At 40.7% G+C, this 25741-nt stretch overlaps 1 protein-coding gene across 1 annotated transcript in view; it reads right to left on the reverse strand.

Moving 5' to 3' along the window:
* Positions 1-18532, reverse strand: part of LOC149029349 (leucine carboxyl methyltransferase 1 homolog) — a 47387-nt gene extending 28855 nt beyond the window's left edge. The window contains exons 1-5 of the mRNA XM_089141578.1: positions 18154-18532; positions 10695-10783; positions 10443-10585; positions 9678-9725; positions 9249-9330 (exon numbers count right to left, since the gene is read on the reverse strand). Of these exons, the coding sequence (XP_088997704.1) occupies positions 9249-9330; positions 9678-9725; positions 10443-10585; positions 10695-10783; positions 18154-18233 (442 nt within the window). The 5' untranslated portion in view covers positions 18234-18532. The remainder of the gene's footprint in view (positions 1-9248; positions 9331-9677; positions 9726-10442; positions 10586-10694; positions 10784-18153) is intronic.
* Positions 18533-25741: the final 7209 nt, after the last annotated feature.

Genomic DNA, 25741 nt, shown 5'->3' on the forward strand with positions numbered 1-25741 from the left:
CAGGCACATGATTGATACCATTGCAGACGCAAGCCTTGGATATAAGGGTCCCACCCCTACAGAGTTTATGACCACCCTCCTTTAGGAGAAGGAAGAGTTGCAACAATATATAGACATTATGAATAGACAGTATGAAACCCTTCTGGGATACATATGGATGCACCATCATATCTGATGGATGGACAAGTTCGACGAGAAAGTCCATCATCAACTTTATGGTGTACTGTGACAGGAGAACCATTTTCTTAATTTCAGTGGATGCTACTGGTCATACAAAAGACCACAGAAATATCATTGGTCTCCTACAGGATGTGATAGATGAGGTTGGAGGAAGAATATGGTGCAAATTGTCATTGACAATGGCTCCAACTTCAAAAAGTCCGGTGAAGTGTTGATGAGTTCACCAGACTATCATCTTTTTTGGACACCTTGTGCAACTCATTCTATCGACCAAATGCTAAAGGACATTGGAAAAAATAGCATTGTCCACAACACAATTGAAAGGGCTAGACACGTAACCAACTTCATCTACAATCATAACACTGCTTCGGCCATGATGAGGAGATCATGTGGAGGTGAGTTGGTGTGACCTGGTCGGACAAGATTCGTGATGATTTCCTCGCCTTGAGCAGTATGCAGGAGAAGAAGTCGGGCCTCATATCCATGTTTGCATCCCAGGAGTGCTTTGATTGGGTTGGATCCAAGTAAGATAACTATCTATTATTTCATCTTACAAAATCTTATACTATGGGGCTATGATTATCTTGTATATATAGTTATCTACTATCTATTGACTTAATGAGTTTGTGATAATTCAGTATAACCAACGGGCACGAGGCACATAATACAATATCATCTAATAAGTTATGGAGAAATGTTATTGTGGTGTTGCAGACCTTAAAGCCTATTATAAAGGTCTTGCGTATGGTGGACTCTTCCTTGAGGGGAACCAATATGCCCCACCTGTATGCAGCCCTTGAGTGTAAGAAGGTTGCACCAGGCTTTCTTGGATATTGTGTATGCATAATGGACTGTTCATCTAATGCATCCCCTGTATAGGGACAATAAGTAAATATTATGGGTTGTTGACTTGTAGTTGTAGGTACTGGTAATTCATTTAATCCTAACTTTAACTTCTGACAGTAAACTTTTTTAATTGTGCAACCTATTTTAGATATCAATATAGTGAACATTTGGGGTTGGACACAAACCTGTCGAATGCCCTATTACAGGTGGTTTCGGGGTTGGAGCCAGATCCGATGCTCCAATCATTTTTCCACAACGAGGTGAGACATCAAGAATTTCAAACGATTAGAACTTGTATTTATTGTTCAAAGAATTTAGCTAACCAATCAATACAAATGGTTGTACTATTGCAGATCAAGTTGTTTAGGGACGCATTTAGGTCCTTTAGTGGAGATCCTACTGTATGGGGCAAAGAAACCAGTGATCCAAGTTAGATACTTAGATCCTTAGATGCATAAATGCATTATAGATGAGTTGATTTGATGTTAAGTATTAAAGTTCTAACTTAAATGTTTTTGTGATAATGCAGCTAGGTGGTACGTATCTCTATGGAAATAGTGCATCCAACCTTCGAAAATTGGTGATCAGAATCTTGTCTCAGACTTGCTCTACCTCTAGGTGTGAGAGGAATTAGAGTACATTTAACATGATCCACTCCAAGAGGAGGAATCGATTGGGAAGCCAATGCCTAAATGATTTAGTCTTTTGTCACTACAATATGAGGTTGAAGATATATGTCAAGGAGCAGGCTGAAGATAGTCAGTAGTACATTGATCTCAATGATATATTTGAGGTGGGCACAGATGAGCAAGATCCCCTCACTCAGTGGATGTTGGATAGGGGTGAGCTAGGTGTTGGACCAACCTGGAGGGAGGCCTGACCCAAAGCTAGCTCGAGCTGCAGGGGTTGATGTGGATGAGTTTATGGCCTCTCGAGATGGGCAAGCACATGCAGAGGCAGTTGGTATTGTTGATGAGAATTGGATGGTGGCACCAGGCACACAGGAGCGGCAGGACGACAATTCCAGATGACACACTCGCTCCCAAGTCAGACTGCGAGGGACGATGATGATGATGGTGGTGGCAGAGGCCTTGAAGAGTGTTTGTATGTTCCACTACCAAAGACACAGCAACCCTCACTCAAATACACTGGGAAAGTCATTTCACACATGCCACCCAGGATTATGATCATGGTGGTGAGCAGCATCGTGGTCGTAAATATCTTGATACAATCCACCACCTGGAAGGGGAAGGGCCATGGGAAGTAGCAACAGCACAGTGGTGGTTATGATGATGTCACCTTCCCGCACAGATCTTACGGTTACGGATCCTATGGTTCTTATGTAAATCCTTCGGATCCGGCGGACAACTTAACAGGAGCGATGAGGTCCATGAGCTTAGATGAGTCTGTAGGCTCCACATCTGCTTATGGGCCTACCGGTATTTATGGTGTCCCTCCTTCTCATAGACAGTATGGTATGGGTATGGGTATCCCCTCTAGTACTTTATATTATGGGCACTCACAGGACAATAGTTACTATGAGCTTGGTCTCTCGAGGCCAATGTTTATTGAGGAGTCCATAACTTCACGGTCATTGGCACCATTGGTAGCATCATCAAGCATGCAGCACCTTCCTTGGCCCTATTCTCACTTCCCTCACATGGGAGTTCTCTTGGAGGCTGAAGATGATTGCTATAAAGCTACAATTGATGACTATTAGTATCAAATGAGATGGGATCATTATGTAAATTTGTTGGGGGCGAGGATGGGTTGGAGAGAGCACAATTAATGGGAGTTGGATCCACCTAGACACAGTACTTGGAATTGAGAGTTGGAGATTTGAGATGATTGGATGACTCTATGTACTTGTATAATGAATTGTAGACTTTAGATGATTTGGTTTATATGAGTTTCCAGACTTCTAGTTTCGTGGCTTTCGCATGCATACAGTCGGACATGTGTTGATTAGGAACATTAGTTTAGGTGATGTTTTAGGTCAAAATAACACTCCTTATGTGTTTATTGGCCTCAAATTAGGCTACACGTCAAAATTCAGGCCAAAATGACCCCAAATGCCCCTCTAAACTGGGGGTCAATTTTTCTTTGAACCCCTGCAAAAAGTCGCCCGAAATTTCGGCCTGTGTCACCGTGTAGGTGGTGTCACCAGCCACCGACACGGTGACACAGTCCTACATTTCGGACCTCGGGCATGCTCTACCACTAAGCTAATAGCCCATCATGAGGGGCCTCCCACTAGGGGCCCACTATGCCAAAAGTGAGAGAAAACCCATCCCTCTCTTTCCTATTTGCTCCCCCATGTCACATACTTTTTCAAAAGTGAGATCCAGATTTGGACATGGGTGCACCCTTTGCTTCCCAATAAGAAAAGATTGGGATTCAGTCCAAGGGATCCGGGTGGGCAAGGAATAATGGACTGACTTTGACAGTTTTCTTCTTTTGATCTTTCTTGTCGAGCTTATTGAAAAACATCAGATTATGGTAAAGCGAAGGACTTTCTAATGCAGGCTAGTCATGAATTCTGTCTTCCACTTCTTCTTGATTGATGCAGATCCTTTCACCCCAAAGAAAGCTGCGGCCTCACCAATAAACTACAGTCTCCCCCTCTCCCACATCAACCCTCGTAACTCGTAAGTAGCAAGGGCCTGCCAATTCACTTCCTTGAATTCTTACTTTTGTAAGCCTATCAATAGTAGGAGCAATGTCCAGTTCAACCGAAACTACTGCTGCATAAAAGGCAGGTCCAACGGCACCACACCTCCTATTGAGAAAAGAAAAGGTAAAGACTTAGCTTCCTAATAAGCTTTCAAGAGAACAACGTGTTCAAACCGAAGCTCCTAGGTCAAAAGGCATAACTTGGGTCTACTAGTCTTACATCGCTCCTAGAATTATATCCGATCGGAGCCTGGCTTCAAAGAAGTCATTACGTGAGAAGGTGTAGGTGCTGCTCAATCAAGCCAAGTAGTCCCTTTCTGCTCATAGTAGCCTTAACTACTCATAATGGCCAATACCACTTCAACTAGAATTGCAGATTCTACTCTCGAATTGAGTGACTCAAGATCTGCAAGGACTGAACCTAGCTTCCTCCTCCACTAGATCAAGTTCACTTACGCTTTCCTTTCTTCATCTCAAGGTTTTGTAACTTATTATATTATAAGAAGCTCCCACGTTAGTTGACTAGGATGAATTATGGGTCTGAAGCCCTGCCCTACCATTTTTCCCAAGAGCAAATGATTTTCCGACATATCTCTGTTCGAATCGAAAGTTCCTCTCTTTGTCGGAAAAGAGTCAGCTCTTCAGTCATCTACTCGGTCTACTACATAAGATAGAAGCGAAGTTGCTACTGCAGACATGACTTAGGAGTAGGCAGGAGAGGCTGGAGACACAAAACTATCAGCACTGTAAGCAGAAAGGACTAAAGCTTCATAGAGGAGTCATTGAGCTAGGTCAGAATCCTCAACTCAAGACTGATGAAAAGAGAGTCTAATTCTATCAATAAAGGTATACCCCGGAACCAGCTCCTCATAAAGCCAGCAATTAAGAGCAAGAAAAACTTAATCGCTAACATGCTTCCTCCTTCTAATAGGGCTTGGTTAAGGCTTGGCCTCGGCCTGTTCTAACTCCTTACCTGATGAAAAGTTTCCTTCCATGGGAGCTAACCGGGGTGTTAGTGAGGCCAACCTCAGAACTTAGTAACCTTTCTGATCTAAAACCAAAAAGCAATCACCTATATTATACGTTCGTGTTTTGATGTTAGATTCAATTAGTGCGAGTGGATATCCCATTGTCTCTTTCTTTGAATATGAAGTGCGCATGAGATGGAGGATTTCATTCAGAAGTAGCTTCATTCCCATGCTACTGCTTTGATGAGATTCCACCAGCAATGGATCATCCTCTCAATAGGACATGGTCCAAGAAGTAGTTGCACAGTTGCACTTTAAAGAGATTACCTAAACCCTCTTTTCAGTATCAAGGTTGGCTACAATTTAAAAACAATAAGTTGTAGTGCTGTCTCCTTAGCTGATTAGGAAACTAAGCGGACAGTTTAAATATCCCCTCGTCAATAGCGGTTAGAGAGTCGGTATAGACTGAGAAAAGAAATCCCCAGAGCAGCTGAGTTAGACTTGGTCAATTCACAGTAACCAACAATATCCCTTTTTGAGGTCCAAAACACCCAAAGAGCATCTATAAACACACACACACAAAGAAGAAGAAAAAAAGATTGTAAACCCCATATGGCTTTTGGCTGTGATGAAAATCAAAGGGAAGCTAAGTAAAAAACTTTATACCGTAAAATGAGAACTTCTGTAATCATTACTCACATGATTATATTAACAACCCCATATCATGCCAAAATTCATACAACTTTGCATCTAATGGGAAGATCCAACAGCTGCACTCTGGCAACCAGGACCAAAAAAAAACCTAAGGCAGACATCTTGGAAGATGGAATAGCTACACTAGCAATAGAACTAGGCACTGATGATGAGCAGTTAAGTCTGTACATCAACTGACGCAAGTGATGGACCTCCTTTGAAGAGAGAGGCCTAATAGTAGGAGGATCATCAACAGTAGATTGATGTGTAGCAGATTCCCCAATGCAGCATTGCACCCCCATGGAATGCTAGGGGCACATCATGAAGCTTTCAACAATTGTCTCGGGAATGGCGCTTGTGGCCACAGCAATCACACTTAACTAGAGCACAAGTAGAACCACCAAAGTCAGTCACATAAATTAGAGAAGCAGGAGAAGAATTCCTATGCAAGGAAATCCTAAAGCTGATGACAAGAGCAGGTCGCTTAATAGGAATGACATTAATCATACTGGTATACCATCTTCAAGTCAATCATAGCATAATCCTGCTGAAAAGAAGGAAATGGCTCCTAAATAAGAATGTGAGACTAAATTTGATCATCCTCCATGTTTAAGCCAGACAGAAATTCATAAACACACGACTTATCTTCCCCTTTTTTTATAAGCAGTAACAGGGGGGGGGGGGGGGGGGGGGGGGGGGGGGGGGGGGGGGGGGGGGAGGGGGGGGGAGGGGGGGGGGGGGGGGGGGGGGGGGGGGGGGGGGGGGGGGGGGGGGGGGGGGGGGGGGGGGGGGGGGGGGGGGGGGGGGGGGGGGGGGGGGGGGGGGGGGGGGGGGGGGGGGGGGGGGGGGGGGGGGGGGGGGGGGGGGGGACATCAGCATCTCAAATGGGAGTAAATTTCCCCTAAATACCAAGGTCTGATAATATCTTTGCATAGTATTCTAACAAGAAGATAAGAGAGGTCCTTTTAGTGCAATTGATAGATTTCACAACGGATATCAAAACAATGGGTAGTGTTCCCAATCCTTGACATATATCCCTTTGCAACCTTCCAGTTGGTGGAAACATCCTTGAGGAGGAGATAACCTCAGCAATAGCAAGGGCAATCAAGTTGCGCAAATAGCCCATCACCAAGCATTCATCATTCTCCCATTTACTCTAAACTGAACCAGCAGGTATAGGCTTCACAGAGGTGCCATAAAGATGGACAGAAGGACCCCCATGATCCAACAGCAAGAGTACAAAACCGATAACCTCATCAAATAATTGGTCCCTTTGAGCATAACAGAGTTCATGAAGAGGACAAAAAATCATGTTCACAAGTGGCAAGTGCCTACACTCTGAAAGAACCAGCAGACATAGTTTCTGATCCAAGAAAGAAGAAATAGGTGTTAGAAATCACCATACAGATCCTTCGTCTAAGAAGGATATAAATCATAGATGGTTATAAGAGCCTTTGGTGGAAGAAAAACTGCTCTACTACCAAGGGATAAAAGGAGAAAAACGCAGCAGAGAAGAACCTGCTAGAAGGTGGAAAGGTTAGGAACGACGAGAAGGGCCTAAGAAGGCCAGCAAAAAGGAGGCAGAAGGGAGAGGACTTTACTGGACTGGTAGAAGTGGTGGTTGTATGGCACAAAGAAGGCAGTGGTGTGGCGATATGGCAGAAGTAGTGATAGTCAAAAAGAGAGAGAAGAGGCATGGTGACGGCGGGGTTTGTTTGTGAGAATGAGAAAGAAGTGGCAGCAATTAGTGGTGGTATTTGATCTTCAACGTTGATATCAAATCCCAATATATATATATATATACCCAGTACTGGAGGCTTGAATTAGAGTGATATAGCCAGACTAAATTTATAATAAGAAACAAGTACAAGGAAACAGAGATATCTGATGTGGGATATTACATAAGAATATCCTATACACATATCTATCCTTAAACCCAAATTACAACAAAAGCTTTAGAGTCCTAGTTCTCCTATAAAAATGGGAGACAAAAAACTCTTGGTGTTGTGAGTTAGAAAATATTCTTGGTGAAACCAGAGACAGAAGATTAATGAGAAAGGAGACCGCCAAGGCTAATCAGGATAGTTTTTCTAAGACATTGACAATGTAGGTGACTCTGCAAAAGGTCTACCAGCTTCACTGAAAAATAATTCTAATGCGGCAGGGAAATTAGTCAATTTCTTAGCACTATAATACTTTGGTTTGCCTCTGGGAGGAGTGTGTCCATTAAAGAGACCTTCAACTGACCATTCCATAGGATAAAGAAAAGGTATATCACACTCTTGAGAAGGAATGTGTCTTCAGTGACTTAGTCTGCTTGGTGGCTCAAATCCTGACTACAAACCAATCAGGATACAGATCTCAGGCCAACCTCCTCTTCCATCACTCAATATGGTCTCTAGTTAATTGCAACATGAGAGACCCACCGCATGGTGATGGGACGAGCATCATCTGTGAGCAGTTTTCTCTTACTTCTAGCTTTCAAAAAGATCTTGATGGTGATGGTAGAGGCCTGAGACCTACCAGTGCGAAGATAGCAGCATGATCATTGTGAGAAACCTGGACATAATACCAAGAGAGGTGATGGACTCTACATGCCACCCTCATAGTACACATGGTGACCATTCTAAGGGAACTAGAGTACATTATTTCAAGAGTGAGACAAATACTCGAGTCTCCACTAGTCATGAAGGCCAATTCTAGCTTACTAATCCAGGATGACATTACAAGATTTCATTGGGCCATGTAACATTTGGGTACAGCCCCTTCTTCGCTCCTCATCATCCTCAAGTTTGCAGGCCTCCACATCTATTCCTACCACAGTGCCAACTTGTATCATTAACTCTGGTACCACTAACAACATGACTGGTATGTCCAAATTGTTATGTTTCCTACATCACCAGTTCTAATAGGGATAAGGTAAAGATGGAAGATGGCTCCCTTTCTTCCACTCATTGATTTGTAGTTGGGATTTTGATGCTGACATGATGCTGAACCAATAGTAAGAACAACTATGGATATTTTTGGAACCACACAATCACCACAAGGCCAAATAGTTTCCTCCATTCTCTTGAAAAGCAGTTTATGTAGTTCAACAGCATTTTGCAGTTAGATGCTCTTATGCTCCTACTTGGACTCCTAGTACAGTGATTAAATTCTTTAGCATGCATTAAAGACTTGGGATCAGATTGTTCGTGTCAGGATGGGATGGTGTTGATCCATGCTGATCCAGATGCTCACTCCAGAACATGGTCATAGCAGGCCTCCAGGACATCCATACTTGCTGATTCAAACTAAAACTCAGCTGAGTTGACTCAGGAGTGGCAATGGCCACTCTGATCTCCAATTCCAACCGCCTAACCCTTGTTATGGGTCAATGTAACTCAGAAAGGTGCTATGGTTCCAACACAGAGAAACAATTGGATGTTTCAAAATTCAAATCCAAACTCCCAAAATAAGTTTCTGTGGTGTGTGAGGTCTCTCATGTGACATGGACTGGAGGTCAAGCAAACCTATAACATTAGCCTTCATTATTCCCGTGAACATTAATGAATGGCAAAATCATTACATTGGAAAAGGTCAAGAAAGATGGCTACCATTATAACCAAAATCATGAAATAATTTCACTTTACTTACATGTTAGAATACAGAAACACTTTTGACAAAAATAAATTCTAAGGCACATTCTCTATGCACATACAGAACTCATAGATAATAGTAATACATGGCTTTTAATGTTCCCACCTTGTGTCTATATATGTGAGCCATAACCCTTTCACCAAAACAACTTAAACATCAGGAAAAAAAAGGAACATCACAGCTCACAACATTCCATATCAATTGCAACCATTCGGATAAAATTTCATGATTTTAGTATGCATTTCTTACCCTGTGAAATGAATGCAGGGGACCCAATTTTATTCCTTAACTGATTGCAGCTGTCAATTAGTGCTGCCTTCTTACTAGTGACCTGATAAACAGGGAGAAAAAGGAATAAAAAATTTTCTAACAACAGAAAAAAAGTATATTTTAGGCAAAATTCAAAAGAAAAAAAAAATTCAACATACTGGGGGAAAATTAACACCAATCTTAATGCAAATAAAACTTCAGTTTTTAGATATACTAATAATAACATTCATATATAGGCAAAAGAAGAGATTGACTACTGGAGTAGCACTATAAAATAAGAAGACATTATTGATTAACCCATTCAATTTCTTCCACATGCTGGGTTTTACACCTTAATCAGCCACTGTACTCCCCATTAAAAAATTGAGCCACAATGTTGCATAGAGAAGCCATGAAATAAATCCTCACCTCCTTGAAATCCAATTCCACATACAAATATGGCGCATTCCCTTCATCCTGGGGGAAGGGGGGAATTTCCAATCAGAGAGATGGATATGCACTTACAAAAATGTTATACAGCATTTGTAAGACATAATTAAACAATGAAAAATGCAAAGCAGCACAACAAATTGTTGATATATAAAAGTTAGCATGACAATTTCCCAAAAATTCAAATTACCTATGCCAACAACTGATACTAAAAGCACTAAGAGGAATGCACTGTAATAAAAAAAAAGAGGCAGTAGAAGCCTAGTGAGGCATCTAAAGACTCTCAACCAGCATTTTGACATTGTATGTTAAGTACAAAACCAATAATAATACAGAGCAATTACCACCTGCCTGTGTCCCCCACACACATGCATATCGGGGCTGATGTTAAAAGAAACTTAGCTTGATAAACACACATGAAACAGCGCAAATGAAAGAATTCATGCATGAACAAACAAAAAGGGAAACCTATAAATTATTTTTTACTAGGAAATAATAATCCTCTCTGTAAAATGGATTCTGGTTACCACGTTGCAGCCTAATGACCAATCTCTATGTAGGACACTGTTACAGGTGAAGTCCGTGCCAGCCATGCTGCTTCATTAGGCATTTAACGGCACTTGAACTGCTCTGCTACAAATTGTGTATCCAATAGGAAAGCCAAAATTGAAATATAGCAAATGTCAAATAGACTAATCAGGAAGTACATTCAAAAGTCTAGCAGTTCAACGGAGATTCAAGCACCTGCAACTGAAAAAATGAAGTATCAAAGCCAGCTCCAAGGGATACTATCTGCTTTTTCAGGTGACCATTTTCACTCAAATGTCCTTCGCAACTGAGGAACTGAAACATAAGCTTCCGAAGAGCAGCCCAACGAGAATAGTAACCTTCAAAAGACATCAATTACAAAACCAAATTTAAGTGAGCACAGACAAATGCAAGAACATGTGAGGGAAGAAAATCTAACGCCAATCTCTGGCAGCAAATGATCCATACCACGGTTGATTATGGGGGATCTCCTCACAGGTCTTCTCACAAACAAGTGAATGTAGTCATCTTTCATGTATCCCTTGCTAACACAAGATCTTTTTTTTGGAGGGAGGTGTTTAGAAAAAAAGGGAGATGTTAGAGTAGATTAAGAAAGTAATTGCATGCCTGAAAAAGATGCCATCAGAGCCACCACAACAAGAACCAACTCCCAACACAAACCACACTCATGATCTTTTCAGTGAAAAAAGAATTCATATGATGTAAAAGATAACAAATGGCCCATTTTTCATGTCTAACAAAAAAAAAAACCAAAGGAAGCAACCTCACTATTTTGCACAAGTTCTGCTAATTACTACAAGAAACACCAGAAATGGAAGGAAACATTTTCCATGAAGAGTGTTCCATACTTCCATAGAGGAAGATACAGAAGAATTGTGTTGAGAATTACAGAAGCCCTGATGCACAGTTGCACAAGTTTCTATTTTGGAGAAGCAGTCTTGGTGGACAAGCTTTGAAAAAATCAGGGTTTCTATTATGGTTACTTTCTATTTTAGTTACTATCTATTTTGGATACTTTCTAATTTTATTATTGTTTGGTTGACAAGTAATCTCTCTAGGATGGTTTCCTTTTTTAGTACATTAGAGAGATTTTATGCAATATGTAATTTTCATTTTTTCTGTAACTCAGTTTAGGAAACTTTCCTAAACTAAAACTTGATTTTCCATTATAATTAAAGTACCATGGGAGAACCAACATACATGCAAGCTCTCTCCCTTTCTTCTTCTTCTTCTTCAATCCTCTTTTATTCTTCTTCCATTCTTCTTTTTCTTTCTGAATTTCCTTTCAATCCCTAGGCTGATTGCAGGTGCTGAAATTCTAACATGGTACCAGAGTTGGTTTAATCAACTTAGGCACTATTTTTTTCTCTCTACTGCTATGTCTCTATGTTCTTTAATGTTCAAATCTGAATTAGACCTCTAAACAAGTCATGAAGGTTTGAAGATTTTGAAGTCTCATTACATGAAGAACATGTCTACTGTTCTAAGTACATGAATATCTTGCCTACAATTTTTTCTAGGCGTTGTCTCCAATTTTCATGAAAACCAAGTTATCTACCACTTCAACAATTGACGTTGCTGCTTTTCCAAGAATGCGTGTATGAATCTAATGGGAGACTTGATCCCAATCCTGACTTATTTCATTGGTTGGATTTCTCTACAAATACTACCTTCTATTTCTGGACCCTATTTTCTAATTCCATTGCATCAACTAATCATCCATTATACCCATCAAAAATACACCAAATTTCCAGCCAGTTGCCAGCTCCACTAGACCTCTATTTGGTCCAAGTTTTAGTCCCAATAGGTGGCCGATTAGGCCTCAGAACCTATTTTCTAATTTGGGAACTACTACCATATCTTTTGATTGCACCACCAGATGTTGGAGAAGCCTTCAGCAGTCTTTACCTACAGCCCATCATCACTCACTTCAAATTTGAGCAAGTTCTACAATCTAGTTCTTTTAGAATCCTACACCTAATTTCTGAACTTCTTTATGATTTGATTTAATGCCTGAGGTTTTACACTGATTTTATTGGAATTGGAACATCATACTTGGAACTCTTTACCTTTTGTTTACAACTTTAAAGATACTAGGGTTCTAAAGGTGTCTTGACTACCATAAAACTTGTTGCTGCTCTATTTCTAATAAGCCTTTTTATTTTAGCAAACTCAGCCTGCAAATTCAATATCAGTTATGTTTCATCCACAGCCTCCTGCTGTTTTTTCTTTTTAAAGTTTTTCCTACCTACTTTTGGTACTATTTCAGATTTAACACATCTAATGCTTCCCCATCGTTTCTAACCATCTATGGCTGATTATACCTCTCCTCCTTTATATTTTTTACATACGTTAACATTAAATTCCATCTATACCATAAATCCTTGCCATTGGACTAATTATCATTAATCCTCACAATGTATTTACCATATTAAATCATTCGCTACCATAAAGGAGCGTGGAAATTTTTTTGGGGGGGTCTAACTACTTGGAGATTATTTATATGTGAAGTGGAGCAAGAATTGGAAATTATTACTTGGAATCTTACTATTTTGGTAGCAGTGCTACTTTTGGTCATTGTTCGTGCACATGTAATGCTATATGTGAGGAGGAGATTGGAGCCTTAGTCTATATTTGCTCAAGTCTTTTGAAGAGTATAATTTGTGAAGATCTTTTATCCTCCTAAGATGGTATTCTACAATAACTTATAATACATTTATCTACCTATTTGGTCTGTAGCAGCTTATACTACTTTACCTACTTACTTGGTGATGCAAAATTGGCAGCATATACAAAAAAGGGAAAAGCCCAATGGTCAAGCCCATCAAAGCCTAAGGATATGATCCAAAACAGCCCATGGCTTGCATGGGCTAGGACTATTGTAGTGGGATAAAATGAGCCCATGGTTTCATGGGCTTGGATTACTTTATTGGGAGAATATCAGCCCACTATTTTGAACTAAGCCCAAGTCTACCTTTGAAAAGTCAACAAAAGGAGCTAGTAGGTGGTGTTGGTTAGTAGTTGGATGTTTCCATTATTGTTTTGACTAGTGGTGTTAGGTAGTAGTTGGATGTTTCCATTAATGTTTGTAGTAGATTGTGTTAGCTAGTGGTTGGATGTTACCATTAATGTTTATGTCTCCTTAGAATGCTATATAAAGAGACTTATGTAAGAGAGGAAGACACAACTCATGAATTGAAATCAAATTGCTTGCTAGCATTCCTCCTCTTTGATGAACCCTTGTGTTTGATCAAGGTATGTTGGTGTTCGATCCAATCGATCCACCTTGCGGTGTGAAGACCGGGTGTTACATGTTACATTGTTATTGTCACTTTCTTCATTATAGTTCTGCCCCTATTTGAAGATCTATTCAGCGCGTTTCATTATATGCTATTATCCTTATATTACCATTCTAGTTTCAGCCCTCTTTCCCATCTAAACTCTATTTCACCTTAAGTCCATCAAATATGAAACTCATTCCCTGTGAAAGGTCCTATTTGGATATTGTTTTGATCAATCAAATACAGTACTACATTACTTGGTCTGTAGTAATCTATACTACCTTAATCTACCTACTTGGACCATAGTAACTCATACTACCTTACCTATTTGATCCACAATAACCAACATTGTCTTTTACCTACCTACTTGGTCCACAATAACCAATATTGCCTTTTACGTACCCATAATTTACCTACTACTTGCCTTCTTGCGAAGAGCATATATAGACAATGGAGTTGCACCTTGCCTACTTGTGATATTTGACTTTTGACTCAAATTTTATCTTTATCTATGGAGATTTCTCCCTACTACTAGTATTATTTGGTTAATGCCTTTGATGTAATTGTTGGTTCTATACTTATCAATAGGGTTCATCTTCACCACCGCCTATAATTCTCATTGTTGGATGGTTCGTTTGGCATGGTTATTAAAGCGGCAAAGCGATTGGGGCTCCGTCTTGGCAATTAGACAATTAAGCGACTAAGCGGCGCTTTGGCCGCAATAAAGCGACCAAAGCAGTTTAGTCAATATTTTTTTAAAATAACTACTTTTAAATTATTTTTTTAATACAAATACTTTTATAATAAACTAAAGTACTAAACAAGCATTCAACAATCACATTCATAAAAATAAAAATAAAAAACATTCAAAAATCACAATTATGAATAACAATATTATTCATATATAGTTTAGTGAAATTATTTCACAAATTATTTTTAATATGACTTTTTTGTTAAATATAGATGAATAATATTCGAATTGGAATCAGAATTGATGTATCCATTTTTCCCTTTTTTAACCAAAACAGTGCCGACATGATAAATTAATAGATCTCATTATTCCGATTTCCATGTCATTGTTTATTTAATGATTTATTGATTATCAATGTTGAATATGGCTCATGCTGGCCCCCCCCCCCCTCACAGCTTGAGGGGGAGTGTTGGTCACAACCCGGTACAGTGCACAAGTTCTATTTTGGAGAAGCGTCTTGGAACACAGTTTTGAAAAATTAGGGTTTTTATAGTCTTCTTTTTTTTTTTTCGCAGTTCATTTGCAAATTGGGCCTTGATTCCGAAATGGTTCACATATTTAAATTTATATACGGCATTATAAATTATGATTAAAAAAATAATAATAATATGCACAAATTACAAAATGTAAAAAAAAAAAAGAACAAAAATAAAAAATACAATTGGCGCCAACTAGCATTTAGGACAAAAAAAAAAACAGTACCACCCAGAATTTATCAATGAATACTTTTAGTCAGCATAGCTTAAAGATGGTTGAAGTAGCCTGGTGTAGTCTCAATTGAATGAGGGGTGGATAGCCAAGATCTTTATCAAAAAGCAATTGGCAAGAAATGCACACCGAAATTTTATGGGTTCTATTAGGAACTAGGTCACAATTCACACTGATTTTATTGGAATTGGAGTTGTTGGTATGAGGAGCCAAATTTGAATGCAACCAAATTAACTTCTTGATAACAGTGTTTAAAGGGTTGAAAACATGGTTGGTTGATATGGGGTTACTTTCTCGAAATGGGAATCAGGGTTTATAGCTGTCAAAATGGAATGAAATCTGTGGACAATGTATGTAAGGATGTAGGGGGATGATCCTCCAGGTTTGGTGAGTTCTGATGGGTCGATTGGGGTAGATCTAGGTTCTTCTCTGGGGTTTTAGGGAGTTCAAAACACAGTTGGTTGATACAGGATTACTTTCTAGAGATGGGAATTAGGTATTATAGTTGTTAGAATGGGATAAAACTTGGAGCAAATGTATGTTATGATGGAGGGAAATGATCCTTCAATTTTGGTGATTTATTGGTCTACATCTAGGTTCTTTTCTTAGGGTTTAGGGGGATCAAAAAATTTCAAGCTCCTGTTTTCTAGGGTTAGGATGATAGGATTTGGATGAGATTTGGATTGAAGGTTGGGTGGGTCGGGGGGACTGATGTGTCTGAAGCTTGGACAAATTCAGATGTTCTGGTTTTGGGATACCTGGGATTTTTTTTTTCCCCGGGGGGGGGGGGAAGAAGAGAAAAGGGATGGAGATGAACTGGAGGAAGTGAAAGATGGAACAGCAGACTAAATACACAACTTAATAATCTTGGACTTCTGCCACCAACAATGTTAACCACCTTAGATTTTAAACAACAACCCCAGATGCTTGGACTTCAACCATCAAGAAAACAAATCTAGACATTAAGCACTAGATTAATAGTCTACAAAGGGAACAAACTCCTAAGCCACGAGTTGAAAATGTCATAAACTGAACTTTAATTTGCATTCTTCCTTCAAGGGGGTGTATAAATAGATGCCTACAGAACCTTACAACACATAGAAGAAAAAACTAGGAAACAAAATCCTAAAAGACCTAGAACTTAAAAACCTAATAGACCTAGACTCCTTGCTGACCTATGACTTGGACACTTTGAATTTAGTAACCTCTCCAAATCATGGCGGCAGCTACAATTAGTATAAATGATAAACAAAGAATAATAGGACACTTCTGCCCCTGACTTTTTTGTTTTAAATGAATGAAAATAATCATTAACAAAACCCCGAAGGAGAAGAAGAGAATATACAAAAGGGGAAGAAAAGAAGGGCGGGAATTACAACCAACTAGCCAGCAAAAAAGAAGAGCCTTGACCAGGAGACAACAAGAAGCCTGTTCCTTGGGGTATCCAGAAATGGGGAGTGGGGGAAAGACCAAAGTCTAGCAAAAACATCCAAGCAGATGGTTCTCTCCAAATCATGTCTAGAGATCCATCTTCAAAGGTTCCACTCCCACCATAAGTGAGAGATCAAGTTATTGAACACCAATTTACCAATCATATCACAAACAGAAGTACCAAGGGGGAACGGACAAGGTTCAACACGGAGAGCATGGAGAAGGAGCCAGTAGAGGAGGGAAGCCAAATGGCGTGGTCTCAAATAGCAAGGAGGTGCAGGGGGGAAGGGTTGGTATAAGAGATGAAATACAAGAGCAAGGCAAGCTTTAGGATGCGAGAAGCATAGACCTAGTGGGGGCCCAGGAAATTGTAGAGGACCCCTGAAGGATGATATATTGACCATTGACATCTGGAGTGCAGTAGTTCTCCCCTCAGGTTAGATTCCTCTATTGACCCAAATTTATTTGAGACCCCCTCCCCCCCCCCCCCCCTCTTGGACCACTTGAGAGAGACTCAGCTTCCGAACCCTCCCACCCGTAGGAAGAGATACCTGGCTTACCATTGACATCCAGAGTCCGCACACCTAACTTGGCAGGAATTACAACTTTTACCATACCTGCCTGAAAATTAAAAGACTGAATAAAACTAAGTACAAAATACAACTACTTGAAATGCCACAGGCAGCAGCCCTAGCTGCTGGCAATCAAGCCCAACAACCCTGATTTATTGCTGGACCTGCATCACTCTGATTAGCTTGGGAAACCCTCTATAAAGAGCAAAAGTTTAAATTTCTTGTGCAGCCAAAAGGTGGAGATTCCTTGTGGACAAAGTTTAACTTAATGATGGAGGCATGGTGCCAATCTGCCTGTCTTTTCTTGGGCCCAACCTGAACTGTTCCATTGCATAAATAGACAGTCAACTACCCGTGGAAAATTGGCAGCTATGAAAAAGCCAGCTCAAAAAGGTTCATTTTTCTAGATGACCAAGAAATTTTCTCATGAGATCAGTGAAGTTAGTTCCTAAAATAAGGGGAGTAATTTTTCTCAATTAAACACTATTAAGCTAATATGCAATAAAATTTAAATGGAAAGATGAACAACTTGAAAGACGCAAAAAGATAAAGAGTGTTTGAACATTACTTAATAACTCCAATAAGGATATGAAACGACAGGCTTTGACAAATTAAATGAAGCTGTATGCCTTTTTTATCATTGTCAATGCATTAAAAGCTACAATCTTTATAATGCGTTAGTCAGGAGAAATCTACTAAAAGAATTGGATGCTTGAACCTGCAAGCTACTACAACAAGAAATTGATTTTATCTAAATCAAGTTCACTGAGATTGAATATAATTCAAGCTAATTCCCTCATTCCGTTATACTCATTGCTTATACAATGTAACTGCATCGAGTAGCTGGTGTTTTTGAATATCAAGAAAAATTAAAATATTTCAGACGAACTGTCTGTCCCTTCATTTATAAAACTACACCATAAACCTGAAGCAAGGTAATAATTAAGCAAACTCAAATTTCCTAATGCATCTAACAGTAATGATCACCGGTGTTTAATCCAGGGAGACGGTAAACAAATGCTACGATTGGCCACTTAGATGAGAATGATGAAATCATCGTTATCAAGTAAGGGAATTACTATAACCGTTGAAAATTCAAGCTGACAAAATTCGAATTAGATTAACATCAAATACTCCATAAACAAAAGGGACGATATCTGTACAATTTACTTGCAGAAGCATCGTCGTTGGTGGCTTGAACTGCTGCTGTGTTGCTATGGGATTCCGATACCCGTTTCGCCATAGTTTCCCAACACTTGGGAATCAAGGGAAAGAGAGGGAGGTAACTGGGTAAGGATCTTCGTCTGTGTGAAACTACGAAATTCTTCGTTTTAGGTCATACGTATATATATACCTTTGAGACCTTACCACATAAGAAATGAGAACAACGTTCCCTTTTACATTGCCTGAGTTTTATGCGGTAGTGCAATTTGTGGTCCGATGATGCTATGGCGCCAAATTTCCGTCTACATTCTTAAAACCGGACAGCTGCCGAGTTCGTTCTGTTCAGGCTTTCTCACCTGGAGTCTGCCTGGTCCAACCGGTTCCAGGGCAGTGTTGAAGAGAAATTGATAAATATAACATTTTAGCCTTTTTATTCGAATGGGTAAATGAAAATTATGACGTCATTCTTTTTCTGGGTAGGTTTGCAAAGTACAAGTATATATATATTTTTCAAAAACTCATAAGATATAGAGGGAAGGATAGAGAGTGGGAAGTGTTGCTCCAAATGTCAGACTGTTGCTATGAATTGGTAAACACCTGCAAAATAACATGTCCAACTAGTTGTGGTTGGAGAGACGTCTTCGATGATCAAATTAGTGGAAGGCATCAGACATAGGGTGCCCTTACGAGTGGGATTGGTTGGATCCCACTCAGATACACTAAGTGGTGGGAAACCTTGATCGTTTTAGATACGTCCGGATTCTACTTCGTGAATCATGAATTGTTTGGTATGTTCCAATGCCGCCGCAAATCTGATCTACTTCCCAAGTTTGGGTTCCTTTCTTAGTTTTTGTTAACATTTGGTTGCCCTTCAATTGGCACGACCACCCCGAGTCTATTCATTTCCGATTAGTCCTTATCAACAAGCCACTACGATAAGGATGGCCTAGCCTTGAAGAATACAAAATAAATCTATTTTATTTGTTCCTTGGAGAATTGACTAAGGATTTATAAAGGAGAAGAGCGAGATTGCTTAGAACTAACATCCTTGTAGATTTTATCCAAATCTGCGAGATACAAGCACGAAACACTAGCTTCCTGATATGGAGAAAATCGAATCGAACCCAATTAGATTGGGTTCAAGACATGAGCCCGGTTGAGCCGTGATCGGGACTAGTCTTGACCTAGTCCTCACGATCGTAAAGGAAACAACCGTTTGACAATTGTAAGCCACGAACATGATCCCGAATCTTGCGGGATACGTAACCAAGTTTAAGAAGGTAATTGTCACTATGGCAGAGCAGGGAACGTGCCAAGATTGATAACTACCTACCTTCCCGAATAACCAGGGTAAAACCATAGGATCGTATGGTCATCAATGAAGATCACGAATACATCCAACGACCGAGAATTGGAGGTAAAACCTACGAGTGACCCACTAGCTTCCAAGGTATCTAAATCGTTTCCTTTGCAGTTTATGTATAATTTAGGCTCTACATCTAGCCAGAGCTTTGTGATCAGTTCCTTAACTGACTAAGCCTTTGGAGGTGGCCTCCCGATCCCCACGATCGGGCCATGTCTAACTTTGTTTTGCAGGTTCATCACCCAGTATCTAAAGGCTAGACAGATTTGGAACACATCATTTGGTGTCATCTGTGGGAAGCACTTTAGAAAGCCATGGGTTCAAGATCAGAGGCAGAAGCAGCGACAGCTACAGCCCAAAGGCTTCGGGATGTTCCTCCTCTAGATGGAAGAATTCTTGAGGAGGAAATCCCTAAAGGAAGTAATGCCCGAAGAGATCGTGAAGGTTTGAATGGAGGAGAACGTCTCAACAACCTCGAAAACCTTCAAGAATAGATGAATCAAATGCAGCTGCAGTTCTTGGAGATGTAGAACATCCTTCGAACGATAGCAAGGCAGGTGGTTACACCTCAGGCTTCCAACCTCCATGATCAAGAGGAAGCTCGAGGCTGAACGCGAAGAGCAAAAAAAATCCCGCAAGAAGATAAACGACCGTTTGGAAACCAGGATTGAAGGCAGAACGCTTGGGAAGGACGCAGAGGTAGATCCAAAGAGCATAGAGGAGAAGTGCTTGGAAGAGATGATCGGAACGATCGGCCTCAAGCAAGCCGAACCAGGACCGTTACCCGACAGGAACAAGGGGTACACACTCACACTCCCACCTCTGAGCGTTCGAGTAGAGACAACGTTCGGAACGATGATGGTTGAATGGTGCACATCAAGCAAGAACTGGCAAACATAAATCAAAGGTTAGGGGAACTCTCTCGTGGCAAAAAGACCGATGATATTTATTCTATCATCCGGAAAACCCCGTTTGTAGATGCAATTGCCAGGTTTGAGTTCCCCCACAATTTCAGACTTCCAACTTTCTCCTCTTTCGATGGTTTGGGAGACCTGATTGCCCACATCAGTTACTACCAGCAAATCATGGCAATAGCTGGGAATTCTGATGAGATCCTTTGTAGGGTGTTCAAGTCATCTCTTACCAAAGTAGCCCAGAAGTGGTTATTGAACCTCCCTTCGGGAAGGATTGCTGATTTTGAAGAACTTGCCCGAAAGTTCATTGGTCAATTCCAAAGTGGAATCCATACTAAGATGAAGGAGACTTTGTTCACTATCAAACAAGGGAAAAATGAGTCTATTCGGGATTACCTAAAAATATTCAACAAAGTCACTATGGAGATCGAGAACTTGGATGAATAGGTGGCTATGACTGCGCTCTTCACAAGACTTACCAACTGAAGACTCTTGGAGTTGTTATTAGAGGATATGCTTGCCACATATCCCGAATTGATACAAAGATGTCAAAAGCAAACGGAAGTGATGGAGATCCTGGATGCACGCCAGGGAGAAATCAAAGCTTCCAACAAAGACCAGAAGCCACCCGAGAGGAGTCAGAGAACGAAACAAACCAATAATGATCGGGGTCAAAGGATGCGTTTGGGTTGGAGACAGCGTTCATCCGATCAAAACGAATATACACCACTCGATTCACCCCAATCGGAGATCATGCATATCAAGGATCAGGATATCCTAAAGTGGCCATCGAAGCGGATTGCTAAGAATGGGGAGCGAAATATGGAGAAATATTGTCGCTTTCATAAAGATTATGGGCATTTCACAAACGATTGTTGCCATTTGAAAGCAGACATTGAAAGGCTGATAACCTAGGGTCACCTATCAAACTATGTCAAAGGTCGAACTGGAAATCGAGAAAGAAGACTAGTAGCTGAAAAAAGAAGGGAGCCTTTAAGAAGTGGAGAACAACGCGCAAAAGCTCCAAGATCCAAAAAGGGCAAGGAGATTGCTAAGGCCAAGTGATCCCCAATCTTGACAATATTCTAGGCCCCTGAGCCCGAATCCTTCAAGAAGCTAAAGGCGAAAGCCCAGTTCGTGGGATCGGGAGATGTCTAGAAGAGAAAGAAACCGAACATCGAAGAAAGTATCACTTTTAGTAGAAAAATTCTCAAGAATTTCCTAAGTAGAGGCTTTGGTCATACCCAAATGAGACCTCCTAACACTTCAAAAAATCCTCAAGAATTTTCTAAGTACAAGTCTTCGGTACGCTCGAGTGTGACCTGCGAACACTTAGAAAATTATTCAAGTATTCTAAGTACATTCTACTGAAGGTATACCAAGTATGATAGTAAAGAGAGAGACAATGGATATGAAAAGAAAGTATTTTTATAAAAGGCCAGAGGGGGCCAACCCTTACACAAAAGAAAGAAAGAAAAAAAAGAAAGATACTGAACGTAGTCAGTAATAGCCAAAAGAGAGAGAGAGAGGGGGGGGGGGGGAACATCATCTTTAAACTTGTTCAGGGTTTTCTTTGGCTGGGGTTGGCTCTTGATTGGGGGCTTGTTTGGGATTTGGAGCTTGATCTTAGTTCATAGCTTGACATTCGGGAATTGCATTATCTCCAACTACCTCCAACTCTGGAGAAAGAGGAGGAGAGTGGTTGAGAGAATACTCAAGGTTCGGATCAGCAGTTGGAGGGTCCTCTTTCTTTTGTGCACATTCGGGAGTTGGCAAACAAAGAGCTTTGACTTCTTGGGGATGGCAAACCTCTTGATGAGGGCTAGTGTCGAAGGTCAGATCTACCCCCATAATTGACTTCTATACATCGTTATGCCTGCCTCTGTAAGCCTGAGTATTGTAGGGGGTTAGTAGATCGTTGAAGGGCTTGTTGTTCAGGTACTTCCAAATGCAAGCCTTCTTAACCTTGACAGAGATCTCTTCGGGTTTGGAAGGAGTGGCCTGATCCTGAAGTTCCTCCTTCTCCTTGACCAAGTGCTTGATCTTTGCCTCCGATTCCTTTAGCATCCCTTGAAGTTCTTCACCTCCATATTGAGGTCTCCAATCCTACCGACGGCCACCTCCAGATCCTTTTCTAGGCCAGCTTGACTTAGGTTTGGGCAAGACCAACAAGCACCTATGCCTGGCCCTCTTGAAACGAGCTATGAAGTCTTTGACCTTCTCGCCTGCAATCGTACATTCCGGACGGTGTTAGTGATCGATACTTTGGGCGCTAGATATATATATACTTATATTCGGGCCCCCCCCCCCCCCCCCCCGCGGGGGGGGGGGGGCCGGCCCCGGGGGGGCCCCCCCCCCCCCGGGGGGACGCCCCCACCCCCCCGACCCGCGGCGGCGGGCCCGCCCGCAACCTTACAACGGGAATGCAACCTAGAGGGGGGTGATGGGCCTAGTGGATTGTCCCATTTTCGTGCGGAATACAAGGTAAATTGAGAATCAAATGAATTAAACAATGACAAGCAACACAACACAAGATTTATAGTGGTTTGACTTTACAAGCTCGCCACCCCTCGGCCCAGATATATATCACTATGATATATATATATATATATATGGATAGATATCATACCTATATATATATATGTTACGGGGCAGAGCACCCTTTACAACTTTGTTTGTCTTAGGGCAGGGGCACCCTCTCCAATCTTTGTTCAACCGAGAGATCTCAGCTCCTTTGGCCCTCACCTCATCCTACCTCGGTGGGTGTGCTCGCTTTGATCTGAACATTGAGATGCAGCCCACCAAAGCCCAACCCCCCTCCAAGCTACTAACCCTGGTATGTTCTTCAAGTGGGCTTATAGCCTCCATCTTGGGTGTCAAGTGTGGTGTTGTTGCTCTCAAATGAGGTGAATTGGGGAGTTAAACTATCTCGCAGTAGGGCAATTACCTTACAAGAAGCAACGAAGTTTAGCGACCGACTTCGGGAATCCAGGAATACTTATAAATTTCATAACAGAAGTTTAGATAAAAAAGCTTACTTGACTGAGGAGTTCACGAACTCCTCATCAGTGGTAGACTCAAGGCTCTTGCATTCAGCAAGCATCTATGCAAACGTGCCCCACTCCACAGCCTTGTTGTATTCCCTGGTGATGCGATCAGTCACCTTTAACTTCCAGGGAGGAATGTAGATCTCCCCCTCCTTAGTCCTCCAATGCAGCTTCTTGAAACAACGTCATCTTGTAGATCATGTCCCCTCTTGGTAAGGAGAACATCATCATGAGAGGACTCCTCCACGTCCACTGGGGCTTTACCTTGGACTCTTTCCTCTTCGCTCGAGCCGCCCGATCCTCAGCTGCTTCCAATCCCTTGGAAGCCATGGCCTCACCACCTTCGGGTTGTAGCATGAAGGCACCAAGAAATAATAGATGTTAGTGAAATGCATTGAGGTATAAAAAGAGAAGTTAAGAAAGTATAAGGTAGATGGGGGTCGGGAGCTCACCAGGGGCTAGACCCCACATCTGGAGGACGACTTCGTATGTCATGGCCAGACAATGGATCTCCTAACATGCCCAAATAGATTTAATCTTCTTTATGGTGCTTTCATTCTTTGGGAGACAAGGTCAAGGGATGATTTGCTTAAGTATGTGAAGCAAGACTGCCACAGGCGATTGGGAAGCTAAGATTAGACGATGGCGCTCGGCAAACTATATACCAATGGCACCACCCCTTGTGGTTGGAGGGGCAAGTACCCTCAACCAAGATACTACCCAACCAACCAAGTTCGGACTTGGTGCATTTAGAAAAGAAAACCCAACCGGGAGGGTTGGATTTGCTCAAATAGAAAAAGTGAGAAAATAAAAGAAGAGAATGAGTAACTTCTAGTTCGAGAGAGAGACCCAAGAGGCCAATGATTTGACACCAACTATTTGGGAGAAGCATGCTCAAGCATATCTCCCAATGATTGAAAATTTTAGAAAATAAAAGGGAGAAAAAAGGAAACCGAACCCCACTCTTTGGGAGGGTTGGAATTAACCCTCTCGTTCGAGTTCAAGACCCGAAGTAGATAAGAGAAAGGAAGGACAAATTGACTAGAGATAATATCAATTTTTTTTTGGGACGAACATTTTCTGACTTTCTGTTGAGTCCAAAACATCAGTAAGATCGCCTATAACCAAACAAGGTTTCCTTAAGTTACTCAGTATTGCATGGAAGTCATCCCCACCCCTTTTGATGAGTTGAATCCAATGGGCTAGCATTGCATCACAACCAAGGACCAAAATGTTGCCTGGTGTCGCCGTGTAGGTGCTTGGCTACATAGGCAACATTTTGGGCGACTTTTTACAGGGGTTCGATGAAAAATCGACCCCCTTATTTTGAAGGGTATTTGGGGTCATTTTGACTTGAAATTTGATGTGAAGCTAATTTGAGGCCAATAAACACATTGGGAGTGTTATTTTGACCTAAAACATCACCTAAACTAATGTTCTTATTCGAACCATGTTTGACTGTATGCGGGCGAAAGCCCCGAAACTAAAAATCTGAAAACTCATATAAACCAAATCATCTAAAGTCTACAATTCTTTGTACAAGTACATAGAGTCATCTAATCATATAAAATCTCCAACTCTCAATTCCAAGTACTGTGCCTAGGTGGATCAAACTCCATTTGACTGTGTTGTGCCTGTCTCCAATGATCTCCCAACAAACTCACATATTGATCCCATCTCATACGATACTGATAGTTCTCCAGATAATCATCAATTGCAGATCGGCTCACGGGGTTCCACATATGTTTTTTTCTATCATCATACAATATTCTTTTCTTCTTTCTATCTCTCCACTTTCCCTCTTCACGTTTGTACTACTATTTTTATTTTTCTTCTCCACTCATCTCTCTCTCTCTCTCTCTCTCTCTCTCTCTCTCTCTCTCTTTATTCCTTAGATTTTCTAACGAATTTAGGTTCTTCTTTATTCTTTATTTTTTATTTTTGTTTCACTCTTCTTTATTCTTTATTCTTTATTATTATTATTATTATTATTATTATTATTATTATTATTATTATTATTATTATTATTATTATTAGTATTGTTATTATTTTTTTTTATTTATTTCCTTATTTGTAAATCATTAACCATATCCTATAAATATACGCTCCCCTTTTAGATCTAGGACTCCTTTTCCTTATCTTTAGTTTATTTAAGCTTTCTACTTTCTTTCTCTTTAGTTTATTTAAGTCTTTTCTAGTACTTTGATTACTTGGTGGGTTCTAGTATCTAGATTGAATGTTTAAGGTTTAATTTTTCTATGTA

This window comes from Hakea prostrata, chromosome 1 (assembly GCF_041222555.1).
Source record: "Hakea prostrata isolate BN-2017 chromosome 1, UWA_Hpros_2, whole genome shotgun sequence".
NCBI lineage: Eukaryota > Viridiplantae > Streptophyta > Magnoliopsida > Proteales > Proteaceae > Hakea > Hakea prostrata.